The sequence below is a fragment of the Cuculus canorus genome, chromosome 2 (genome assembly GCF_017976375.1).
Source record: "Cuculus canorus isolate bCucCan1 chromosome 2, bCucCan1.pri, whole genome shotgun sequence".
NCBI classification, from domain to species: Eukaryota; Metazoa; Chordata; class Aves; order Cuculiformes; family Cuculidae; genus Cuculus; species Cuculus canorus.
Window position 1 is genome coordinate 106,865,695 of NC_071402.1, and position 27,980 is coordinate 106,893,674.

Sequence of the window (27,980 nt, forward strand, 5' to 3'; positions counted from 1 at the left end):
CCACAGTGGGTCTGAACTTCTTGTTGCTATAAGAGGCTAATTGGATATCATTTTTAACATGTTGCAGATGGCGATGGTAACTGTTGGAAATTTCATCACTGTTTTAAAAGACATAGATATGGATTTCAAAATTCTTCAAAGTTGTTTATATCCAGAATTTATCAGTGATAGTCAGTGATTTACCTAAAATAGAATAGACTAGCTGGGTCTTGTTTTGGCATAATTAGTCTCACTCTCTGCGCCTGTCTGTTTCAAGGAAACTACCAGTTTGCAGGGCCTGAGAGTTTGGGCTATACGTTTTACATTTATGCCACTGTGGCTAAAACTGAGGTTAGATAAATAGTACAGTAAAATAAAGACACAGTCAGCAAAAGTATTTTAAAAGAATTATTTGTCTTTTGATTCAAAGTCACATGGGAGGTAATTAAACAAAGAGCCTCCTCGTTGTTTAGCTGTGGGCAGAGGAAACCAATGGTAATACAGATCTTCCTTTACAACTGACCTTTACTCATAACGTGTGCCCTTTTCTTCTGCAAACAGCAGAAATGCATGTATTCAGCCCAGTGAAACTTCGGGGGGGGGGGTGGGTGGGAAGGGGAGAAATAGAGATTCAGACTCCACCCTGTAGAAATTCAATATATTAATGGGAAGGTCTGTCAAAACAGAGTCTCCTGGCAAAGGTTTTTCCAGGGAATGTTCTTAAATGCTAGTGTTATTTGACTGTTACAATCCCTCCCTATAGCCTCTCCCTCAAAATGGGCCTCCGTTATTTTCTCAAGCTTGTTGTAAAATTTTCTTACTATATACTATTTTAATATCACCAGCACAGATCTCTGTCAGTCTTAGTACTGGGAAGACACTGTTAGTAGTCATAATTTAAAGGACTATTGTTCACATTTTTGTGAACATTGTTAGATGTTGTGAGGGCTAAAACATTTGTAGTTATCCTGTATTATTGCCACATAGCTGAAACAGATGTAGCAACAATAACAATTGTTAAGATAGAAGGCTAATGGACAGTGCGCACTTGGAGAACTGGATGAATTGCACATATCCAGAAAGACTTTAAGAAGCATTACGCCTTGCATCTCTTTGGGCCTCCTGAGACTTCTGGGAGAGTTAAAAAAAACAACCAAAACCCAGTCCCCCAAACTCCAACAAATGAAAAACATCCTCCTTTAAGTCCCATAAGGACAGCCACCTTTCATTCCCATTGATTGACAGCTCCCAATTTTATTGGTTAATGTAACAAAAAAAAAATCAAAACAGGTCACATGCCAATCTCTATGTATCTTCTTGGAGACGATTACTTATTTGACAATACTAACTTTGTACTTTGACTTGTGTAACTGTCAAGAGATTCTTGTATCTGTCATTCAAAAGAGCTGAAAGTTTTATAAGCAACTTTGTGTACACATACTCATTCGCTCATCATACTATCAGCGCAAAAAAGAGGAACAATTGTAGAGTTGAACAAGATAGTAAATAAAAGCAGTATGTTATCTCTTTACACAAAATGGTACTATTTTCACTGAATATGTACTTCAGTAATTTAACAGAAATATTTTAAGCCCCTGTAAAGTATAAATTTCAATATTTCAATAATAGAATATCTTATTTTTAGCTGAAATCTGCTCATAATCAGCTGAAATTAGATGGAACCAAAATGTTAACAAACAAACAAATAAATAATAAGATTGGGCTCCTATATTTTTCTGACTCGTTTAACTAAACTCCATCAAAACCTACCTCAGACTTAAAAAGTATGTTTTGTCTTGGCAGGGAGATAGACCTTACTAAATATCATGAGAATAGAAAGAAAATGATCGCTTTTTTCCCCCATAATTTCGTAATTATCTCACCCTCCAAAGGAAAGCAGTGGCCTTGTATATGGGAACAGAGTGGTCCTAGGACACTGGCCAATCATGTTTTCCAGATTGTGGTCTCGGCCACTTTAACTAAGACAAGACGGCTGCTACACTTAAAATTATAAACTCATCTTGCAAGTAAATCTTCCCACTCCAGGAAAAAAAGTAGTTACAGAAAATGGTGAAGCTAACTGAACCTCCATCTACATATGTAATAGTTGGGAGGATAGAAATTCACTTCTGAATGAAAGATGCTGCAGTGCTTTCCAAGCCAGTCCACAATGAGGACAATGTTATTTTTTAAAATCTTTTTCCCTGTTGTCATTGCGCATGACATAGTACATTGTACTGTACAGTGCGTGGTGATGAGAAATTCCCTGGTTATTTAATTGTGATCCTTCAATGAATTTGAAAAGGAGTGCTTTATTTCCATTTCTTTAATTTACTAGTTCTTTAGCTGATGATTTTATTAACCCTTGTATTTGAGAACTGATGCTTAACAAAAAAATAAGATGAATAAAAGGCCTTTGGCAGTATTGTGAAGGCCTGGAACTGAATAATGCACTTTAATAATGAGGGATAGAGCTATGGCTTTTGCTGATGGCTGTGACCGGCTCTGTGACCTGATTATGTCGCAGAGTGTCAGCAGCTGAGACACTACAAAAGGGAACGCATCCCATCAAATCTATCTCCATTGTAATCACTCGCACTGCTGAGAGGCTTGTTAGGAGCAGGGAATCCATCAGGCCTCATTAGCACCATTTACCATCAAGAAGCTCAAAGCACAAACGTGTACCCTCTCATCAGAATAATGAGGACCAAAGTATTTCTATTATCTAATTGGATCAACAATGCCTCTCTCTCTATTAAGTTTACTGAGATACTGGTGGCCTACAACTCTCAAAAATTAGTTATTTTTTGTTAATCGCCAGGGTGGAGCTGTGGTCAAGAGTTTTCAGGCAGAGAACCTTTTTGCATCTAAAGAGCGAACGAAGCATGGGCGCAATGAAGCCCAAGTTCCTCCCAGGGCATTCTTAGATTATACTGATATGATCCCAATTAAATTTAATGTTCAATTAAAGTATGTACTGTATAATTACACCATACTTACTTGGCCTTTCCTATTAACCTCTCTAATCACGAGACAGTTTATAACGCCAACTCTTATCATGTTACTTTTTTTCTCTTTATGGAAAATGCTATTTCACAATTGCTTAATTAGGATGGATTTTCCTCCTATTAGACAACTCCTGTCTTTCCAGAAAAGAAACTAAACTTACTCAGCACCTATAGTTAAAATGTTTTTAATCCTGTTGAAGTCAAGGGACTTACATAAACGCAATTAACAAGGGACTTACACCATGATGACAATTAAGCACTGTTTTAGCCAAGAAGGAATCTGGCTTGCAGTTAGCACTTATAGAAACCACAGCATCAACCTAGCTTCCATATTTCTGTGGTTTTTCTCCTTACAAAGATACACCAAAATACACATTTCATACCACCAAAATACACATTTCATGTACTTAATAGACATAATAACCCCCTCTTAAAACTCCTAATATTTTATTTTATTTGCAATAGCAGAGTGAAAAAGATAAAAGTCTGGTTCTTGCATCTCTCAAGAATTCAAGTGTAGCAATGGCATTAGCATCCTAATATAAGGGCAGGTTGAAGCCAAGCAGGTAGACAGCTTCTCTGTGAAATCACTATATCTACTGACAGGGTGGATCCTAGCGATTCCGATGCCCTGGCCTTTGCAGTTAAGACATGAAAGCCTAGTCTTGCAAATGCTTCCTGGAAAGTGCTGGGGGCAAACAGAAAATAAGCAACATTACATGGGCCAATAACTCTTCATAATACGCCTCTGAAAGTGAAAAGTTGATTTAGAGTCCTCTACCTGTACTGTATCAAATTAATCAGGTGATGTAATCATATTATTCCAATGGATTACATCTCCTTGCTACAGTGGTCTTGGAAGGATCTGGTTCATATTGCCATCAAAAAAAAAAAAAATCATACCTTAATTCTGAATTCAATAATTAAATTAATAAAAATATGCTATATGTTAATATATGCAATTTGGTTGCTGTGATCATAAGAAATCCTAGACTACTGGGAATTAAGGCCATGCCATATGTAATTTAAAAGATCATTTCCCTAAATTTGCCATAGGATCTTGGATTTGACCTATAGCTTAATGTCTCCAGGGATTACTGCTCACCGTGTATTTAGGCAGACAGATGGACAAGCCCTGAATTTCTATAACAGAAGTAGCGTATAATTACAAAGATTGCACATACAAACAGTCTGGTAAGTCATGCAGACTTCTATTTGCAGGAGTAAATTCTGAGTGTCACACTTGTGATTCTTTGAAAGGGGCAATTTTCAAATGGCAGATTCTTAACACATGATGGAAATCTGGCTCCTTAATGAGTCCAGGCAGATTGTTCAGAAATGGAGTATCCCAAATTACTATTAACTTATGCTCCCAGTTTTGAATAAACATACCTTTTGGTTCTTGTTTAGCTGCTGTAACTTTATTAATTTTCAGGGAATGTAATTTAATTTCTGGAATGCAGTTCAGTTACACTGAATAGTCCTGCTTCATAGACAGATAGTTTCAGGAGTGTGCTCTAAGCAATATGGGTTTATGCTGATCATTATAAAAATGGGTGTAATATTACATGCTTATTATCATTATTTATATATGTTGTGGCAAAGGCAGCAGTACTGATTATGAACCAAGGAGCATTTATAAAAACAAGTAATGAAAAGGCAGTCCTTATTTAAAAGAGCTGGGCAAACAGATATATTCTGCAATTTTATCCAACAATAGGAAATATTCTTCCTTTTTCTTCTCTTTCTCTGCAACCTGTGGAATTATTGGACTTTATATTATGTGTGGGATAAACAAGACTAGCCTGATGGAATCTATAGTTTCATTCAGTGATATCTTCACAGTAGCATTTTTTTTTTCTAAACATACAATGAATGGCCACACTTCACTTATGTTTTCTGAGGGGAACATGAAAACTATCAAAAAAGTAGGCTAGGTTTGTATCTGCAGCTCTTACAATGAACATCTTTGGTGCCAAGTCCCTCATGTCAGTGGTGATTGTGAACCATTTCTGGAGCACAGATAGAAACAAGCAGTCTTCTAGGTCGGAGCTGATCTGACTATGAGTTATAGGTATTATAACCAACTTTTCTTCCAAACCAATACCCCATCCCTCCAGAAATCTTAATAGGCTTTTGAGAGCCTCCATTTAAAGCTGGCTGCATAAAATGATCCTTTGATGAAAAGGGATTGAAACAAGGGTTAAAGTAGACATTGAAAGGTTATTGTAGAGGGCACATTGTTCATACAATCCTCCTTTAATATGTGTGGTGTGCACCTGCGATAAGATGATTCATTAGATAAGGCCTCACTTTGACAAGCTCCATCGTTCAACCCTCGGGGTAGTGATGGAACAATTCTGCACCCACCCAGTAAATATAACAAGGTCAGCATTTTTTTTCCCTGGGACTTGGATGGAGATGGTGAAGCTCAGGATGCATCTTTGTTTATGTATTATGGTAAAAAAACCTGGGATCCTATAAAGTGTTGTCTTCTATTTTTTAATGGGCCAAAATAAAAAATCTTGCCCCATTCCAATTAAATAAGGTGGTGGTAGAAAATTACTGGGAAAATTCCTGTTATTAATTTTTTTTTTCCCTACAGTAAACAGCAAAAGTAGAAACTAAACTTTAGATTTACTTATCATCCAAGCCACATCATTTCAGTAAATGTTTACCAGGGGCAAAGTTCCACATAAGCACTGTGTATATCACCATACGCCCAATTTGTAACATTTAGAATAATGACATTCAAATTACTCAGCTACCAAGTCCAATCATAAGTTATATTGACAGATTTGTACTGTGATTCTATGTAAAACAAGTAGCTGGGTTAATTTTAGTCTTAGTAACTGCAATAAAGAATGACAGTGGCCACAATCTGAAAGCTACTTAAGAATGCTGCATCAGTGGAATTATTTATATATATGTGAATTCAGATGCGTATCTTTCTGCATCACATTAAGACCAAAACTGAAATATTTTGCAATAAATAAACAGTTCTTACATGCAAGATAATGCATTATTTCTCTCTTAGACATACCATAAAAACATTGCTCAAATTTCTGTTTGGAAAATTTTCCTTAAAGCAAAAATTCCTCCCAGATTTGTGTTACAGACTGACAGATTCATTGCAAATTGCTTAACGTATTCAGCAAATGAGTAGACTATCCAGTTAAAACCATCCCAGATACCTCATTGCAATTTAAGATGCAATTTTTCTTTACTTAAAACATGTAAGAGTATTTTTTAAATAAATGAATTAATAGAGAATTGCTACAATTTGCAAAAAAAAAAACCAAAAAGCAAGTGCAGTATTAATAGTGCAGTAGCACTCTAATATCGTCTGTTATTGGGCATATATAAGTGGAAGAAGACAGCTGGTACTTTTGTTAATAATCACAGGATTGCTGGACCTTCAAAAAACTATATTATTGCACTATTGCGATCTTTTCAAAAGGCTGAATTAAAATAAAACAAACCCTAAGCCTTTTCTGACTTGAAACCAGTTTCTAACACCTCCTAACTTCCTCCTAGTTCTCAGGCTTTCCATTTCTTACCGTGTCTGGCAAATCAATATTTTTTTATCTTCAATATGTGCACTTTTAAATTGCTGTCATACAAGCGGAACTCATTTTTGTCCCAAGATCAGCCTGCCATCAGAATTCACTGTTTGCTCCATCTTCTACTCACCTGTCCTTGTGCATTAGTGACAAGTTGACCTGTGACCCCTTGAAGACTGGAGAGGGCATTGCCAAAGGCCTGTGAGCTTGCTATCGAGCCCATGGCTGCTGCTGCTGCAGCCGCTGCTGCTTGACTTGCTAGCGGATTATTAACCAGCTGAAAGAAGAAAGAAAACATCATGGTAAACCCCCTGATAAACACAGAAACACAGAGTACTAACTGGATAACATAAAGGTGATTGTGCTAAAGCAGGAAAAAAGTTGCTTACTCCAAAAGCTTCAGTGGTTTTGAGGAATTCTTATTTCTGAGGCTTTGGTGTCTTTGACAGTTTGTCTTAAAAAAGACAGTATGGTCTTAAAAAAACAGAGGAAATTCCATGCTAATATTGAAGAATAAAAGTTCCTATTTTACCTTTTATTTTGAGTAATGCTTGATGTGTTTCTGCAGGTTGAACATACTAATGTTGCAGGTGTAGCACCCTAATCCTGCTGTAAACAGCAATCAGTGCAAGATTAGCATTTGATTGGAATGAGAGTGGGATATTTACTTAGGGATATTCACTTAGGGATATTCAGAATAGAGTATATTTCACTAATGACCCCCCAAAATGAGAAAAACCTGCATACCCTGTTAATTAAAATCGTTAAAGAATTGGTCTCAGTGTCTAGAAGATGTAAATCACAGAAGGGGACCCAACCCTGTGATGAAATACAGGAGAAATCAATTAAAAATTCAAAATGAATTCACAAAATATGATACAAAGCAGCTTACTGCATCTCAACAGTGATTGTTTAATTGCAGGAATGAGTGAATTTAATTGCATGAATTTTCAGAAAGTGAGTTAGTTGTTCAATTCTGTTGGTTCCTCCTGGATGCTCTGTATAAAGAGTGCCATCCTGGCTTTAACCTTAGGAGACTATGAGAATCCCACAGAGGAACACTCCTATCAAGAGTTGGATTTAGCAGACATATAAAATGTGTGTTCCTCTGTCAGAATCAAACGTCGTTTGGGAGCCGGCTTGTTCACTGGATTATTGTGAAGTTTGTATTTTCTCATCCTTTTCTGAGAATGGACGGACTTTGAACCAGGCACACAGGGATGACAGTAAAACAAACAAAAATAATTAAAAAAATGCTGGGAGCCATCATCACTGGGACAGCTGCCCTAAGAACAATCAAACAGAGTTCAACAGGCTGTAAATGAGTTTTAGAGGGAGTTTGCACCCAAAGGATTGTTGCATTTTTGCAAAGCTTGCAAAATACACATTAGCAGTGTAAAGTAGCCAGAAGTTTGAAAGGCAAAAAAGTCCGGGAACAGCAAAGACATTTTATTAGGCAAAGGTGAAAGTGCTGAAGCTAACTCAGAAAAGCTTGATGTTTGAGCAGAAATTAGTAGGAGTTCTAAACTCTCGGATGACAGGTAAATTATCAATCCTACGGAAATGAAGAGTCACAGACACTGGTAGGGGATGTACTCCACAGACAAGCTCTGCTTCAAAATAGGTAATAAAAAATTAATCAGTGATTAGTAGATGTTTTAAGCATGTTACAGATATGAGTAGTGTGTATGTTATAGATGTTTAGAAGCTCATCAGTAGAGGATGTCAGATATGGTTATAATCTATGCTTATAAGAAACCTCCTCATCTGTTGGATGTTGCAAAATCTGCAACAATTGATTGGTCATACATTAAAACATCTATTAATCATTCATTAGCCCTTCATGAAGTATTTATAAATGTAACCTTGATATAAAATGTTGCCTAAAGGAGCGCCTTGGGCACATCCAATCCCTCCAGAAATTGTGAAGTAAATAACTAAATAAAGATTAGTAGCAATGCTGGACAGAAAAAATGACATTGTCGGAGGAAATATTTTGATTTGGAAAAAATTGTTATATGAATCTCCACAACCAGTCCACAGCATCCCATAGCAAGAAAACCAAGCAGGACTAGAACACAAAAGGGTAAACCAGAATGAATGCTTGATTAACAGTCTGGATGAGCTGTGAAGGGGCTGGAGTTGGGCACAATCACCAAAGCAAAGTGCGGTCCCTGAGACCAAAGTGCAAGCAATTCCATTGACTGCAGAAGGAATGACCCAAAATGCAGTTGCATAAACTCCTCAGTGACTTGGGTGTTGGTGCCCCAGCAGAGTGTAATGCCAGATAACAGGATACATAAACTTGTCAGTTTGCTGCTGAAAGCATTAACATTTCTTTATTGTCCAAATCAGAAGCTGGCAAACCCTGCCTTTCTCCACGGCACTTCATGGGCAACACTAGGACTCGGAGTAATACCCTTGTATCTGTAAATACTCAGAGAAGAAAGGGGCCACAGCAGGAGAATAAGACTTTCAGAAAAGGCCTTCTGTTGTCTCATTAGGCATGCACAAATTACTGCATCTATGATTCTATTGCATCGGACTATACGTACAAATTACAGTCTTTGCATGGTAACTTGACATCAGCTAATAAACTAGACTAGCTGCAATAGCTTACAGCCTCAGTTGCGTACAGAAACAGTTACTTAGGATGCATAAGTAAGCTTGTGCTTCTGGAAACTACAAAGGGTTAAAGCCTTCTAAAAAATCAGACTATCATCTCCTAGAATCTCCTTTCCATTTTTCTTGCTCCGGTTTTCAAAAACTGTACATTTTCAAATACAACAATAAAATTTAATTACAACAAACCCTGGAGACACTCAGAATTGCTTTTAGTTGCATCATAGAGATAAGCTACTTATTAAAAATGATGGCAGAGGCTATGATATGCATAGGTACCCTAGGTAGCACCATGTTCCGGGAAAAATTGTAGTGAATGGGCCAGCTTGCCGGGTAAAAGACTTACAAGTGCATATGAAAACATCCCTATCTATTCATAAGTCTGATTAAAAAAAGAGAAGATGCATTTTTCTTTGAGTGCTTTGGGACACTGTTGACTGCGAGTTATATCATGTGCAAACTGGGAATGGAGAAACACACCTCATTTCATTATATCTGGACACCACAGTAACCTCTGACGTATTATATCTTGCTTTTATTTTAAAAATAAAATCTCTGACGTGAGCTTTATTCCATCTCAGTGGAGGTTGGATCCCTGAGAAATATTAGAAATGCGTTATGAAAGATCCTACAAAAGGCCCTTCCCTTTCATTTCTGTATTTAAATAATAATTTAATTTGGCTGAGGCCTTTGGAACTGTCAATTCCAGTGCTCAAATTTCTGTTTCCACTCAAAACACCAACCATAACAGCAGGTAATAGTGATCTTAGCTTAAAGTGACAGGCCAGCCCTCTCAAGTATGCCTCTGCTAAGGACGTGATTATTTGGAGAAGAAAACTATTTGAAGAAGAATCTTGTAATAACTGAGTAGCTTCTGTACATTTTTCTGACTTCCCAAAGCTGAAGTCTTAAAGAAAAATATATGACAGTTGTTCTGCTTCAACTCAGTGTAAAGCAGGAGCCATACCACTGCCGCAAACAGAACTCGCACAAATAAAACTAACCCGTAAGATCACTGGGGATGAAAGAGGCACTACTTTCAAGATCTTAAAACTGTGACATGTAAAGTGAGAGTTTCTAGGCATAAGAAATAGTCTTCAAGAAACACAATATCAAGAAAAGTGTGGTAGAGTCAATGCTGCAAGCAGATTTCTTGAGAGCCACAAATACCCCTTACTTCTGGAAAAATAACCTCTCTCTTTTTCCAAAGCTAACTAAGAATCTCAGTGAACTTACTATGAGAAAATGATCAGACACGATCAGTTCATGCATTGAACACCGGATAAGTTTTGATAAAGTACATAGCAATTTTACTTCTCTTTTACTTCTGTTTATAATGTGTGTGTCCCACTGAAATTTCTCTCCCCTAGTGTGGAAATAAAAGAGCCAGCTTTACTCATTACAACATAATTAATTCAACAAATAGAAAGAAAAAAACAAATTATTTGACTGATGAAATGAAAAGCCGGGACATTTCAGGATTCCAGAGCATCATATGAAAAAGTGGTTCTATTACCTGAAAGGTAAGGTCACTTTATGTAGTGTCGGTATAAGAATAAAGTTAGATCTTTTGTATTTCCTAAAGGACTTGAAGGAAAGTCTAAGAATGAAGAGGCACTACCTGAATGCAGCAATGGAGCATGGAGGCACCTACAGTGGAGTAACACAGGCATAACTTCATTTTAGCAAAAAAGTATCAGTGTTTTTCTTGAAGGCTGTTAAAAAAAAGTCCCATTCCTGGATATCTCCTAGAGATTGAACTGGTATACAAAAGCAGTATATTTGATAAGGGACCAACAGGTCCTCAGCCTCATGTTCTCAGATAATTCTTTCTTCAGGGAGCATCACACTACTTATCAGCTACTGAGTGTGTTTGCCTAAACCAATGGTTTTCAAAGGAAAATAGAAAAATCCTTTGATTTAAATAACTACAGAAGTTGTCAAGAATTCAGCAATGGTTCTCAATCAGAACACATGACATTTTTCTATCCAGACTATGTGGAAAATGAACATAGAAATGAACTTTTTATTAGCATGGCATTTGTTTTTCTAGGAATTTTTAACTGATAATCTGAGACATTTATCTGTGCTGAGATTACAAGGGAATTACATGTTAAAATCTAGTGGATTTTATTCCCATTTTTTTCAGATTGGCTTGTAAGACAGATTCTGGGTAGCAGTCACATGGATTTAAGGGGAAAAAAAGACTGTTTCAAACTAAGCACAGGCTTCTGAGGATATTCTGGAACTCTCTCCATTACTCTGCCCAGTGTTATCATCTGTATAGGATGTAGATGGCAAGGTTTTTGTAGCAAGGAACTTGCAGGGGAGGAGGAGGGAAAAAAAAGTTGAATACAACAGACGGAACACCAAGATGAGAGAAAGAAGGAGGTGCTTCACACCAGAGTGTGTATCTACACTGTAGCCCTTCAGGACTCTACCCTGGAACAGACAGGTATTTTGTGATGACAACTGTGTCCTGTAGAGAGCCCACACAAAATTGGGGAAGAAATGTGTAGTGGAAGGATCAGCAGGGAGGAATTGTTCTGGGCTGACTAAAGTCCTCCATGCCCCCTGCACCAGTGGAGGCAAATAAAGGAGTCAAGAGTGAAGGATTGAAGCTGAGTTTGGGAGAGGAGGGAGGAAAGACGTTCTTGTAATGTTTGTCTTTTTGTTCTCACTGCCTGAATCTGTTTTAATTGGCAATAAATTAAAGTTAATTATCCTCAATCTGAGTCTGCTTTGCCTATGACATTGACTGGTAAGCAGTCTTTCTATCTTGACCTATGAGCTTTCTCATCCTATTTTCTCCCCGTCCCACTGAAGGCAGTAGTGAGTGGTGGGATGAGCTGTTAGACAAAGCTAACCCAGCACACCATCCCATTCCAGTACCTGTAGACTATATCTAACAAACAGGAGTATCAAAGTGTCTTCAATAACTTGATGACATAGAAGCAGGGCATTTAAACATAGATACCCGTATGCTTGGTTTCTAAACATGAGTGGATTGATGCAGAAGCACAGTTTCCTTGAAGTCCCTAGTAGCTCTTCTGCAAAATTCTTTACATAGTATTAATGCTTATATTCCTAATTGTCTTCAATATGTATATATATCTTGTACCAGTTTATAGCTTCTTGGTCCTACATTAAATCTCATAATTCCTGAAGGAATTTTAAAAAACACACTGGAAAGACTGCTTCAACTTAATCCTGGGAAAGCATCTAGGTACCACAGTGATGAGTGCCAAATAAGTGTTTGTAATAATCAACAATAAGAAGACCACTTAGCATTTATATAGAATTTTGCAGCCAAATTTTTCAACTGTGGGTGCCTGAGCTCTGCCGGTTTAATTTATTTTTAGGGTCTTAAGCAAAAATAAGTCAAATTTTCAAGAAAGCTATCAATATGCAGGAAGACAAGAGAGAATACATAGGTAATATAAAACAAAAGAAGTCAGTTTTAATAAAAAAGGTATTATGATCGAAAATTTTGGGAACCCTGTATGTTTTCAATATCAGTTAAGGATCTTTTTTTAGTTTTGACCCTCCCCCCCCCTTTTAGTTTGTGCAATAGGATAATTACAACATTTAACTTTTATAAATGAGCAACAGTGTAAAATGTCTAATAAATTAGCGATCATAGAGCCTAATCATGCATAACTATTTGAAAACATGTCCCGGCAGGCAAATGTTTGAAGCAAATCCCAAATTATGAAAAAAAAAAAAAGATATCTGTCAACATTTGTTTGTACAGTGCTGAGATCAACCTATAAGCTATGCAATATCCAGACCCATGCGGTAATGATGCCTGGATATTTCAACTGCATGGGTCTATATTGACAAATAGTTGTAGATGGTAAAAGTTGCAAATAGGCTGCTTAGACAGACATTTTAATTTATGCATGTATATCAGATATTTATGTATAGAATACAGTGTAAAGACAAAGATATCGGAATATCTGAAAGCAGTGACTTGCCAGGGACACTTAAAATATCTGGTTCTCACAGATACTTAATCTGCTCATTATATACATTTATTGTGGCTGAGCTATTTGCTGTCTAAATCTATGCTGAATTTTCTACCAGGAATAAGTACTGATACTGGTATCACTGATGCGACATGACTTGATTCAATGAAAAGCGACGCGACCTGAGGTGATGGGAAGCACACAGTGCTCATGTAGCTTGATGTGACATGGATAGAGGAGGAGGATGTACAAAATTTCTCACAGTATCTTTGTAAACAAGGTGCTGCTGGTCAAATCTGAACCAGTCTAAAAAACTACAATTATAATTTATAAAATAAAGAAAAGCATATTTTTAATAGAGCCACGACAAAGCAAGTAACGAGCAGACATCATTCCCAGATTTGTAAGACCAAACTACTGGGGACATGAATAATGAAGAACACATTAGGGCACAGGCAAGGAATGTGTAGAAACCAGCTGAGCCATTTTCATTTCAGCCCTATTATTGACAAATAAAAAAGAGAGGAAAGGAAACTAGACCAAAGGGTTCTTGTTTAGGCCTAATCTTAAAAGATAAACCAAATGGGAGGTGTCAGCATGTCTAAGGCTGGGTCTTAAATATTTACCAAAAAGAAGAGTGAATATATTTAAATATATTTATAATATTTATATATCAGTAACTACAAAGAATAGCTGATTGACTCCTTTAGCAGCTGGTCAGTACTTATTATCCACAGAGTCTAGTCCTGGTTGTCCATATTTATAACTTACAAGTATGAAATGTTCCAGATCCATATAAGCTGGCACACACTATTCCAGATTTTAATTAAACAGCGACATCTTGTTTTAGGCTGGTTAGTTACCTTCATGTTTATGCAGTCTTTAAAATATCTACTTCTGTTTATTTTATGCAGGATGTAAACATGCTCTAAACAAACTGCATCGTGTGACTTCATGAAATTTTGCATCACTACTAATCATAAATTTAATTGATGCCCATAAAAGAGGAAAGACTACAGAAAATAAATCTGAATTCTCTAATTTTCTGAAGCAGTTTATTTACCATGTGTGAAAGCAAAGAACATCTCCTAAACTTTCTGAAAGGAGCTGCAACTCAGCTCATTTCAGGTTGATTAGTTTCTCGGTTCCTGTGTTTGTCTATTTTAGAATGATTTATCTGGCTTCTGAAAGATGCTTTCCCCACAAGAAAAATGGTTACTTCTGAGCTCCCTTGCTGCTAAAAAAATGAACTCTTATCAAAAGGAAATTGCCATCTGTCTTCTGGGATAAGAGCCCAGCACTTGGGTCTCAGTGATCTAGCCTTTGTAGAATGTGCCAAACCTGAGACACACCAAATTAATCTCCTTAATCTAAAACATTTATTTGCCTTTAATTTGAATGTGTGAATGCACATGCTCATGTAAATATGACCATTTGCATATATAAATGTTAAAAATGCAATGTGAGGTCACACCGTGATAATATGACACTTCATGCTAGGTGTTTGAGAAAATATTTCTGAAACAGTCTTATTTTACAGTACAATATGCAATCTTAGGATACATACATGGAACTCTTTATTTGAATGTTCATTTTAAATTTTAGGTACAGATCTTCTCTTTTTCCCTTTGAAGAATAAATTCTACTTAATTCTTAAGGACACACTGCTTACTGAGAATATATGTAAGGGTTCTTTTAAAATTCTAAGCAAGCTGCTCTGCAAAGACCCTATTTTCTGAAGCTACATCTGTAATAGCATCACCAAACGGTTCCGCTTCCATGTAACCCAAGTGCTTACACTGAAGTCTCATTGCCTTGGGTATGAGCAAAACGGGTTCTAACTCTGGAACTATGCAGAGTATTTTCCTTTCCACTGCTTTCGGTTCCAAACCTGACTTTACTAGGTGAACCAATCTGATACAATGTTGAGGAATGGAACAGGTGACTCCTGAATTCAGTGCAAAGATTGCAGGTAAAGATACAGTTCAGTCCGAAATTCAAATCTCGTTCTGAATCCAGATATCTAGAAGGCATTGAGTTGTGCTGAAATCTCAGTATATAAACTGAGATTTGAGGAATGTGAACAAAGTTGAAGGAAGCGTTTGATTTGAGGACCTTGAAGTCAAATCCACATTTTTAATTAAATAAAGGGTGAGTGATATCCACTAAAACAAGAAACCTGAGTAAAAGTCTTTGTGAAGGGAAAGGGCATGCAAAAAACAGATGCTGGAGGTCCCTAAGCAGTATGCTGTTCACATTTTCCTTGGGGCACTACTTTATTACTTTAGTACAATTCTGAGTGCCAGTGATGGACTGGGAATGTGACTGTTCAACTGTTTGCTGTCTGTCAGTGGGGGTATTGCTGTTGCTACCACTTTTCTAAAGATAGAGGAGTGAGCACTTACTAATCTGTGCTCCCCGTCCTTGCATCAGCACTATGTGAGCATATTGCATCTCAGAAGGTAGCAACTTCCTGCTACATTCACCTTAATTCGACTGTAAACGTGTTAGAAGTCACTGGCCAATGCAAGACTGACTACAGCACTTTAAAGCCACTGTTTATACATACATACACTCACTATTCTCCTTTTCACCAGTAGTTCTGCTCTGCACATAATGATACATATAAACTAATAATAACTGTGTGTTTACTGTGCCAAAAATTGTGCCCTCAATGCACCTCCTACATAAGAGGAAAAGCAGAAGGGTTAACAGTGTAATGCAGCCACATATGAAATATTTCCACAGAGAACCCTCTCTCCTCTCAGGCACTTCCATCTCATTCGGTGTCAGCAAGAAACCTGCTCCCAAAATGAGCTGCAAGTCCTGCCCCAGAAGGAACACTACCAGAACGTGCTTATGTGTGCTGCATGGGGCTGGGCTGCGCTCACCATCAACAAAGTGATTCAAGGTTTAATTTTGTTAACGTTCTTCTGAGAGCTATACAGCACATTTACTAGTTATTTTAAATTTACTGATTGCCTTGAAAGTTTTTATTATTTTTTTTTTTTTCATAATCCAGCCGTGTCCCACCTTTCCTGTGACTCCTCCCAGAGTTTTCTTGGGGGTGGGTGTAATTTTTTTGCCCTGATAGGCTCTCCTTATGCTTTTAGCTATTTGATTCCTTTTCTCTGATCTTTTATCTTCAGTCTCAGCCACTTTGCTCAGGTGGTCACAATTGGTTTTCCATATGGGAGTTCATACACTGCTGCAAAAGCAGCGGTAAATCTACTGCGTCTGTAATGCTGCCATATTAATTCCTAATCAATTTCAAAGCTGTATTTGAAACTCATATATTTCACCTCAGCAAAATCAAAATAACGTCAAGTTGCCAACAGCAAATGAAACTTGGAAATATAATTAAAAACATATAGGCTAGAAATGTATTGTTTCTGAGGTCTTTGCAATTGCCACTGTGCTAGGCACTATAAATTGATGGCAAGAGGGTATATGAAACTGAGATCCTCTTATAACAAAAGCACAGCTCCATATTGCTTGAGGTAACAGAAGAACTGCTGTTAGCTGAATGTGAGTGATGACTGCAAGTATAAACTGAAGAATTATTTTTTTTTGCTGCAAGGATCAATTCCAAATTGGTTAAAATCTGAGGCTGAGATCCTGCAAAGACTGCTTAAAGTTAGTCTGCATGCAAGTCCTAATGCAGTCCTGGGTAAACTCGAGAGAGTTTGTGTTAGTATGTTCTTGTGACTGATTTTTCTACTTCACAGGTAAAGATGGGGTGTGCCTTATACTCTGCGTTACACATATCATTACATAAAATCACACGCAAATATTAATTTACCCCTATGCTCATGTTACTGTATTCTAAACAATAGTCATGGCAAGGTTTGGCTCTTATTTTCCTTTTATATGTGTGGAGGCAGAATGCCAGAAATAATGCCTATGTTGTTGTTCAGTATCTGCTACTTTCTGAATGCGTAGCCTGGGGAAAGTCTAATTATCATTTACAAGAAATAATTTCCTCCATATTTATTATCGATGGAAATCTACTCACAGACATTCAGCCAATGAATTCTGCTATAAGGACAAAAATATGTACTATCTTTTCAAACAGCAGCTCAGCTTATAACGTGAGCGTCTGTAGCTTTTTCTTTAAATTCATTATTGCCTTATTGTACCTAGATTCTTGTTCTTCCACAAGACACTGTCAATAGACAGACAGATGAATTTCTTCATGTTCTAAGTATTTTCTACTTTTATCTGTTGACCAGATTCAGAAAATATTTATGGGCCCTGTAGCAATTCTTGTGCTTTACAAAATAAGTTGGGTTTTTTTTTTGTGCTAAAAATAACATCAGTTCCAAGGTCTTGGTGTGATTTGGATTTCTCTCCACCAGATTATAAAACTGGTGTAAATTTTAATGAGGTCAAAAGAGATGCAATCAGTTAAACCAGAGGTATGTACTGTCAGAATCAGCCCCTTCAACTTCTTACAGGCTTCAAACAAACAGTAAGAGGGGAATGATACTCTCATTTGAAATACTAGAATTAGGTAATTACACTATTTTATCTAAATCAAATATTCTCACCAAAAGCCTAATATTTTTCTTTGCATTCGTGCCACTGTGAACTAGAGAAACTATCCATTGATGTCAGAAGTCAAAACATTTACACCTACAGCTGTGAAACTAGTGGATTTTTCTGTTTCCAAACTGAAAAATTCCCTTGACCTGCCCTATTCACCTCCTCAAAAAAAAGGCCCCCAAACCCTGAAACAATAAAAAAATACAGTTCAGGCAGACCTAGAGTGAAAAAAAAAAAAAAAGGAAAACAAATTTTAGATCACATGAAACATCTGGTTCAGTCCAAAATGATTTCTTGACAGGAAACATAAAATGGATCACCCTCATGGATAGGTATTTTACAAACTGAGTAGCAATACTTGATTTCAAAGAAATCATTCTTGCATGCCTTTTCCTCATCTCATTTTGGAGTGGGAGGAACGTATATGTCTTCCTATTTGCCAAAATATGCTTTTGGAAAGGGTGGAGTCTGCAGACCTCTTTGAAGTACTGGTGGGTGATACTGGTAATTCTGTCAATAAAAAGAGTAAGCCAAAGGTCAGAAATGTTTTTGAAGGCAACCTAGTTGAACAATGCACCTGGTTCTAATGCACCTCCAACAAGGTACAAACTGTGATGAATCCAGCCCAAGTGCAATTAAAGCAGGACTCTTTCACTGCCCTTATTGTACTCATATTACTTGTATGTGAAATAAAACTAATACTCCCTATAAATATAAGGTATGTGCCATTTGCTTTCCAGACTTAAAGTTGAATATATCCCCTTGAAAAGAGAAATTTCACAGAGGGAACTTGCATGGTTTCTTACCATTCTAGGAGAAAACAGATGAATATAAAAGGGATGGACTAGATTGAAGTAAGTACAAACTGAACACAAAATGAGGGTGCAGTCATTCTGCACTGAATTGTTTCCTTTTTCAACAATGGCAATCAGCAGGCAGGTAACAACTCTCCAAATTCTCTTTCACCCGCAAAAAGACAGACAAGGACTCTCTTGTAGGAGATCTGGTGAACAGGAGCCAGCTAAAAGAGGCAAAAAAAATCAATAGCCTAAACTAAACCAAAGTTGTTACTTTTGTGTGGATCCAGGAGCCCTTCTTTTTGGTTGTATCTGCAAGACAGAAATATGAGTGTGCTGAGGGGGAATTTCCTTTCTCTCTCCTGAAGATCATGAGTCGACTGACTGTGACAGCTTGCTAAGGCATCTGGATCAAAATCTACAGGGAGCAAGTGAGACAAGTCCATTTGGCAATTTAACTATAACTCAAGGGTTCCCTGACAATTTCCATGAGTGAACCTCACTGGGGAATATCAGAAGGTTTTTTCTCCCCACTAGTCAGCCGAAGACCTAACTTAAAATAGATTTACCGGATATACAGTTAGAATTCCTTTGATTATAGAAAACTATGCTGTTTATTTAAAACAATGTCAGTGAAATCAGACCTCTCTCTTTGTTCCTAATTAATATTCATCCAAAAATAGTTTGCATCTTAACAGTCATCAGTATAACAGGTGGAATCCCATTGAGGTCAGCCCAGTGGCACCAGATCAGAGCAAGGCAGAATTTAGGGCATTGATGCTGGCTTGTGAAAAATAAAACAGAAACTTCATGGATATTAAAAAGAGTGTTAGAAGAGGGTTTTTTTATACAGTAATTATAGGGTTATTTTTCAGTAATTCAATCTACTGAGGGTGAAAATATTTTTTTTATTGTTGCCTATGATGGTAGTAATTCTCTCTGGCATCTGTAAAAGCAACAATAGCTTTTCATTGATTTTGGTTAAAAGGAAAGTTCAGGGTTAGAAAATTAGTATTTCATGTGGAAACATGAAAACCTTTCCAGAGTACATGTGATGGAAATAGTAATAGTTATGTTTGAGGAGGAAGGAAGTCTTGTGATTAATGTCCCTGGAAAGAGATCTAGAAATCTCACTAGGGTTCCAATTCTTCCATATATTTTCATTTCTTTAATTTCCTGTCTGAAAAATGAAAATAATAAACCTCCCTTTCTTTCACCCTGTTTGTTTGTTTTCTCTTTATATAATACACCTGAAGGTTTATTAGGACTGGGTTACTTATGTACATGCGCCAAAGTAAGGCAAGATCCAAATGAAAAACAATTTTCTTATTCCAGGGTAAATCTGCATGAGGAATATTTCTAACGGTTTGCTGAACAGTACCTAGTGATTTATGAATTTATATAGTAAGTTGGGCACTTAAGCCACTGTCATAATATATAAACAGGTAATATTAATGGAGGTCAAAAAATTCCTGAGCTACAGAAATGAATGAATACCTAAGTGACAAGCGAAGCTGCTCGCAAAATGTAGGTCTTTAATTATGAAGCACGTAAATGGTAAAAATAACTACAACAGGCTATTTCAAAGTGAAGCCTGACTTTACGCATGGAAAAGGCAGATCTAGGAGAGTATAGTACCTATGTCTGGATCTGCTGTTTGTAAATTAACTGGTTTAGCTTTCTTGGTTTGCATTATCAGAACACCCTGCATAAATGAACTCCTTGTCTTCTCTCTGAAGTTGTGGACTGACAACATATATATTCTTTAGAAAACACTAATTTTACCATTAATGCTCTGGACACCCTTTGTAAGATAAATCAACTATTCAGCTTGCCACCAGAGTGGTGGGGAAATCCCTGATGCATCCTCCCCTTCCTTGTGGCTTTCTCCTTATTCACAGTCTTGCAGTAAATGTCAGATTTGATACCTTGTTTTTATCAAGGCCTATTTTGAAAAGAATAACACTAACTCATATAATGCACACTTGAGCTCTAGATCTATCACTCTATCTTATTATGCAGAAAAGATGACTCACTTATATAAATTACCCTCATCATATAGCTGTTAAAGACAATAAAATCAGGGGGAAACACTGTATGTCAAACCACAAGAGCTGTACTACAGAGCACTACAGGCCATTTATTTATGATTGGCACTAACTGGCCTCCAGGCTGGTGGGCTGATATGAATAATCATGGATGCAAAGCCTCATCCACTTATCCTTATGGGTGGCTGTTGTGGAAAAGAAGGGTTGGCGATAGGGTGGGCAGCACTAGGGAGTTCTTGTTCTGCCTCTCGTCTGTCATTGGTGAGGCACGGATAATTTTGCCTCCAGCTGGAGCTGCCCTGTTGGCAGCCAGCTCCCTACCTCGTCACAGTGTCTTCGGGATGACTCCTATTCCAGGAAGGATGGGTCTAATTGGCCTAATTTTTTTCTTGTTTAGCTTTTATGTATGGGTGTGTCTGACTGCTGGTCAGATATTCTTTTTCATAGAGTTAAAAGTCAAGCCCTAACACTAGAAACCCAGAAACTTAGGAGTAAAATTAGATGGACAAATCAAATTACAGTATTACAGAACAAACATGCAGCAGTAAAAATTAAGGAAGTCCACGGTAATGTTGTACATGAAATACATTTGCCAAACCTGTATCAAAAATATCGTTGAAGCCAAATTGCAAAAGACAACAGGTATGAAAGTAAAACTGAGGAAAAAAAGAATATAAGAAAGAAACCAAAAACCAATTACAGTTGAGTTGATTGCCTTTAAGACTGAGCCTTGGAAGTCCATGACTCTGAGTGTGTGTGCATGTGTGCTTGTGTATGAGAAATGCGCAAGAGAGAACCATGCAAAATGTAGGATTGCTCCATAAACTTTAATGAACAAATAACAGCTGAGTATAGGCTACCACCTAATATAGATGGCATGCTGTATCACAGAAAAAACTAAAAAATATGTCATATATATATTTCAGGATGTTGCCATTACCCAAGCAGAACACAAGTGAAAAAATATGTATAGAGTTTAATCTCACCAAGGATAAAGAAAATTACAGGTCTTGAATTATATTTACAGAAGCAAAGCACTGCTGAGATAACAAAAGAAATAACTAATTCCAACATATCAAAGCAAGAATACTGAAACAAAAAAAACCTGAAATCACAAGAATAACTATCAAAATAATTATTTTCAATCAGACACACAACATACAACACATCACGAAAACACTAAAGTCTAGATTAGGAGTAGAAGAGAGAAGACTGTAGTAAATGAAAACACTTATGTATTTCTGTCATCTTTGTGCATTTCATGAAACCTATACACCAGTCCTGCTGTGCAGAAGATCTAGGAGAAGAGATGATAGGCATACATAAGTCATTGCATAAGATATGAGCCTTTAATCTACATGTGATGATCTTAGAAACATGCAGTCTTTTTGACTAGTGTTCTTTTTAGTTTTACAAAATAGCATCACAACTATTCTGATATACCTTGCTGCAGTAGAGGAGGAAAAAAACTTGCAATAATGCTCCTCTCAAGCCCATATTCTGTCAAAAACCTGTAAGAATAGCCTCTGTGGGAATACCGTTATCCCACACTGAGGTCACACTTGTGCCTTCTTTCTATATCTTTGGGGAATGCCTCCAACATCTACTAACTAAAGTTACCAAGTTACAAGTCCTTCATTGTCTCTACGGTTGGTAAAGGGAAACATGCTCTGAGGAGTAGGTCAGGGTCCTTCTTTAAGTTTTGTTAAAGAGAGAATTCTTCTACTGACAGTGGAGGCAACCAAGCATATGTTTAAGTGGCTCAGTTGGATGGCACGTTCCAAAGGCACATACCAAAGGCATGTACCTTGTACCAGGACTCACTATAAATGGAGTTTTGCAGTTTTCCCAGTTTTTGGACACACTGCACACTAATTCCTGCTGCCTGACTTTGTCTATGCATTACCTGGCAGTTTAGATTTGAGCAGAGCGAGGTAAGAATCTGTATTAAGGGCCCGGAGCCCTCCGAGCCTTAACTACATAGGACCATACACCCTAGCTCCCAATTGGCACGACTAAGTCAAATGATCATTAAATTACATGACTGCATATCTATCTCTGCATCTAAACCAGAGTGATAAATTCAGGGTCTTGCAGCTCTTCTCTTCAGGAACTCATGGTCAGTCTCTGATCATATATGCTGACTTTTGGGACCTCCACTACAAGAAAGACATTGAGATACCGGAGAGTGTCCAAAGAAGAGCAGTGAAGCTGGTGAAGGGTCTAGGGCACAAGTCTTATGAGGAGAGGGTGAGGGAACTGGAGTTGTTCAATCTGGAGAAATGGAGGCTGAGGGGATACCTTATCACTCTCTACACCTACTTGAAAGGAGGTTGTAGTGAGGTGGGCGTCCATCTCTTTTGCCAAGTAACAAGTGATAGGAGAAGAGGAAACAGCCTCAAGTTGTGCCGGAGCAGGTTTAGACTGGATATAACAAAATACTTCTTCACTGAAAGAATTATCAATCTTTGAAACGGGCTGCCCAAGGAAGCGGTTGAGTCACAATTCCTGGAGGTACTTTAAAGACAAGTAGGTGTTGTGTTTGGTGACATGGCAATGTTAGGTCAAGGGTTGGACTCAATGGCCTTAAAGGTCTTTTCCAACCTAAACGATTCTCTAATTCTATGATTTCTTATAATGAAAGTTAACTGTATGGAGCAGCAACACTGAAATGCTGCCCAGGCCACAAAAAACATTGACTGTGCTATTATGGTAGTCCCTTTCTTCCTGCTTTCCCTTCAGCCTAGTTACCTTGGGTACAGTATTAATGAAGACAGATCTCTGTACCAGCTCCACTACCCCTGCTTGGTTTCGTATTGCACAGGGCAAGCCCAAGTGCCTTAGGCTTTGTTACAGAAAATCTGCTGTTTTGCTTACATTATGTTTCACTTCAACCACATGTTAACTTCTCATGGACAATAAAGATGCATTTCTGAATGTATTTTGTGTTAGAAGGAAAATGTTAGTAATCTTGCCCCCACTTTTAACAAATGAGTAAATAAAACTCCAACATAATAATTAAAAAAGAAACCTTAGATTATTTTTTAGTGGTTTTTCTTCCCTGAGTATCCCCTGTTGGTTGTGATCTTGTTTTCTGCAGCAGTGGTACATAGAAAGGATCTTGCAGAAAATTCTGACACCCCTCACCTATATATATTGCTTTTAAGCTCTACTTATGCCTATGAAAACAGTAAAGAAAAATATTTCATCTCCTGAAAAGAACAGTTGAGTTTATGCCCATTATGGTCATTATTACTAACAATAGGACTGCTATTGGTATATCTTCTCATTGCAAACTTTTTAAGCTTGGGTCAATAATCTCTCTGGGAGTTCATAAAATGCACAAAAGCAAAACAACAAAATTACTCCGTATAAATCAGCCTGATGCAGATGAAATCACATTCCATTTCAGAGAGAACACAAAACAATCCGCCAATCTTCAGAATGCTGCTTTAATGTAGACTTCTTTCAAGAACTTCAGAAACTAGCATTCAAACAGTAATAGCCCACAGAACATTGTAAACAGCTTATTTTAGATAGAAATCACATCACTTCTAAAATAGGGTTCATGTACTGACCGACAATCAAACAGACTAAGCCAACTGAGTAACACTGTGAAAGTTTCCTCCTCTGGTTTCAGCTTTTCTTAGAGGATTAAGGTCTGGAAACTCGATTTGTTCTACTATTATATTATCTATAAAGGGTGGTCTCTTGCTAGTTGGCTCACCGTTGTGCCAAATCCTAGCTTAAAAATGCATCTATTTGATATCTAGAAGTTATTGGCCAAGAAAAAAAAGAAAACAACATCAACCTGGAATTAATCAAAGAAAAAGGTTTTTTTCCCCATCATTACTTTCTGAAAAAAAATGATTCAAATACTCTATATTATAAGAGGAACTTGCTTTATTGTCGCATTGTGAAGAATCCATTAATCAAACTGAAAGGTAAAGAAATTGCATTTTTACTTTTGTAACGTTTTAATACAAGATTCTTTTATTAAGAAACATAGCTTAGGACACTATTTTTGAGAGACTGATCCTTCCTTAGGAACTCAGAAAATGTAGGTCCTAGTCCTATGCCTGTCAAGCTCCCTGAATGACCTTGGACAAGCCAGTTAATCTCTTACTAACTCATTTCTCTCTCTATAAAGCGGAGATAATCGTGATTCCTCTGTCTTGCTTGTCTGCTAAGACAGTAATGTCTTTGGGAGCATGCAACGTTACAGACTATGTGCTCGAACTTCATCCAGCCTAGCAGTCTGTGATCTCAGCCTGCATTTCTAGATCTTTTCTGGACACCCACTCCTACTCCACATCTTTATCAATATAATCTTCATTTTGTGGAAGCAAATGGAGCTGTGAACTGCTCTAAAATAGCGGTAGTATTCAACTAGCATGAGTGGCGATCTCCGTGATTTGGGTCTGACATTCCAGTAAGGCACAGCATGGTGGAGCGTAGGCAAAATTAGTGTGCTAAAATACAGACTGACTAAAGCATAAGAAAAGTCTGGATAGGAAAAGATGGCTTTTAAAGTTATCTTTTCCTTAGTGTATTTATTAGTAATACTCATTTTATCAGAGATAGGGCAATAATTAATGCAAAATAGATTTATTTAATGTGTTTTTGCTTTTAATGTTGTCTAGACCAGTGAAAAGGAAATACCTGTATATTAAGAGTGCTGGTTTGACAACTAATAGAAAAGCCTGGAAATTATAATGCCTCCTAGCCAGCTAGAAGTGGAGTAAGTACTAACTGCATCATTAGAGCTCCAGAAATCTCAGTACGCTGTGCAGGGCTGACAGTGAGCCTGGGTGTTGATGGACAGAAGCAGATTATGCTACCTCATCCTTTACATGTTACTCTTTTCTGCCTAACCTAGGGATCTTGTAATACCCCCTTTTAACTTACTGGTTGTCTGCTGTTCTCTGGAAGGACTTTTGTGTTACTACCCAGGCCTGGTGGCTGTATGCTCCTAGGCTCTATGGATGGAATTCAGTGAAGAAAAAACTAGGAGAATTATTGGTGGGGCAGCAAAGGCCAGTGTGAGAGTCCAGAGTGGATATGTTCAGCTAGAGGAAATGGGCTGAGAAGGGGACCCTCTTAGCAATAGGATGAGGAATAGGGTTTAGCTCCATCAGAATACTTTGCTTGTGAAATTATGGCAGGGTAAGGTGCAAGGTGGCCTGTACATTTATGGCACAAATTCTTGGACATTTCTATGCAGAGATCACTCATTCTGCTGCTGCACAATTAATTCTAGTTGGCGGTAGGAGGGAGAGAAAAACCTTAAAATAATTGCTATGAACATCATTTGCATTTAGGAGATCACACACTAAAGGTTATGCTGAAGTTTCCTGTAGAGATGTAGAGTAGAGAGCAGTAGTCTCCTGGCTCTCCGCAGTTTTCAGAGACACTCAGATGCTTCCTGCCAGCCAGAGCCAGGAAAAACACTATTTCCAATATTTAAATACTGCTTTTATTTCTCCTCTATTTAGATACCGGTTTTATTTTCCCTGGCTACTTTATTAACCTCTGAAAGTGAAATCCTAACAGTCACAGGGAGTACAAGGACTCAACCTGTGGGGCATGATGGGTGCAGAACACAATGTTACTCCTCCTCAGTTTGTCAGCAGGGTGAGGCTCGGCTTCTTCTATTTGCCAGTGGGAGACAGGACAGCCACAGCTTCTTTGTGCCATTCATGTGTTTGGGACCCTGCCTACACACATCTCATGTTCCTCCTCATTACACCAGCCCACCCATCAGCTTTTCTCAATTTGAAGAAGATGGCCCCAAGTTGATGATGACATTGATACTTAACATAGCCTAGCAGCTGTAGGCAACTTCGTTATACATCTTAGGCACTTTCCCCCTTCCTAATAATCATAATTAAATCTTAGCCCACTGCTTTGAGACTGGCTGATCAGTGTTTCACACATTTAGCCCCTAACACACAGAAGTAAAAACATTTCTTTGTAATACAGAGCACACCAGGGAGAGAGATCAGGAGGTAGAACACCTATCATTCCTATTTGGGTATGTTCTTAACCCAGTGATTTGTCACTGCTACCTAGGAGAGAAAAACAAACACAAAATTGCCAAGTGTATATTCCAAGTCCCAAAGCACTTGATGTGGAGATACTGCTGTTATTTTTAAAGTTGGAGTATATCTTGTCTTGCACACCAAATTTAATACAGTGTACACTTTCCCACTCCAGTCGAATAAGAAATGCTTGAGGGATTACCTCTCTCACTGAGGGCTACTAGTACCAGACACTGATTTACCAGTCCTGGAGCCACAGTAATGTTTTTCTGTTTCCAGGATCATATCCTGCCTTATGGCATGAAGGACTTCTTAATGTTGCCAGGAAGGGAAGGCTCCGAACATGGTGGTGTGCTGAGAACTCTACTGACATTTCTTATGTGCAGGGCTTTTAAAAGAAACTCCATGATGAAGAAAAGTCATAGTCATAAAGTTTTAGCTGTGTCATGAAGACAAACTTTCCAGAATTCACAGCCACTTAGATCAATCTTGCTTACACTGCTTTTGTACAGATGCATCACACTCGACCTTCTACAGAGTGGGTTGGTCCTGATTTACACTGCCTTAGGGCTCAATTCAGGACTAGACAAAAAAACCTGACTAATTCTGTCAATAGAAAAAGGAAGATCATATGACTGCAATTGCTTTACAATGAATATTGATCTGTATTGAACATCTTTGAATTAATGTGCTGTCTTTTTACGAAGTCTTCATAAGTTGGCTAAGGATGCAAGTATGAACCAGAGATCAGGACATTGCAAATAGTGGACAATCAGGGCATTGCTAATATGATAAAGAGAAAAAAGGATTTCAGACTATCAATCTATTTTCCGTATTAATTTAGACAAAGGAATTATCTAAGCTCTGTTTCTTCAAGTAGTGTCTGAGATTGATGCTTTTCTCTATCACCACACTATCTAACCTACTCATACTCTGAAGTTATAAATTTCCTATGATCTGACATATTTAGCTACTTTTATAGTGTGAGCCAAGTCTTTACTGTTCTTTGTTCCAACCTTCTCTGTGTTCTCCTTTCCTAGAAGGGAAGGGCCAGCAGATCTGTTTTGATCCACTCAGATTGGGCTTTAGTTTATTTTGTTCATTTTAGTGATCATGTGAATACAACTTTTCTTGCTCATGTACTCATTAAGAGTACTCATGTATTCATTAAGTGTACATCTACTCTTAATCGTCTATGGAGTAATGGGAATACAGAGAGAAAGTAGCCCTGGGTAACCAATAGGCTGCTGAGGTCGTCAAGAAACATCTGCCTTAAACAACAAGAAAAGAATGGCAAGTATGAGTGCCAAGTGATTTTATATAAAATTAGAAAAATGGAGCCTAAATTAAGCCTCCCTTAACTCTCCATAACAGTACAAATGAAATGTTCCCTACAATTTCAAGCATTT

General features: G+C 37.6%; 1 protein-coding gene across 4 annotated transcripts in view; it reads right to left on the reverse strand.

The window, feature by feature from the left end:
* POU6F2 (POU class 6 homeobox 2) overlaps positions 1 to 27,980 on the reverse strand; it is a 310,811-nt gene that overhangs the window by 54,948 nt on the left and 227,883 nt on the right. For all 4 annotated transcript variants that reach the window (XM_054058201.1, XM_054058203.1, XM_009568483.2 and 1 more), the window contains exon 6: positions 6,681 to 6,827. In XM_054058201.1, coding sequence (XP_053914176.1) covers positions 6,681 to 6,827 — 147 coding nt within the window. The remainder of the gene's footprint in view (positions 1 to 6,680; positions 6,828 to 27,980) is intronic.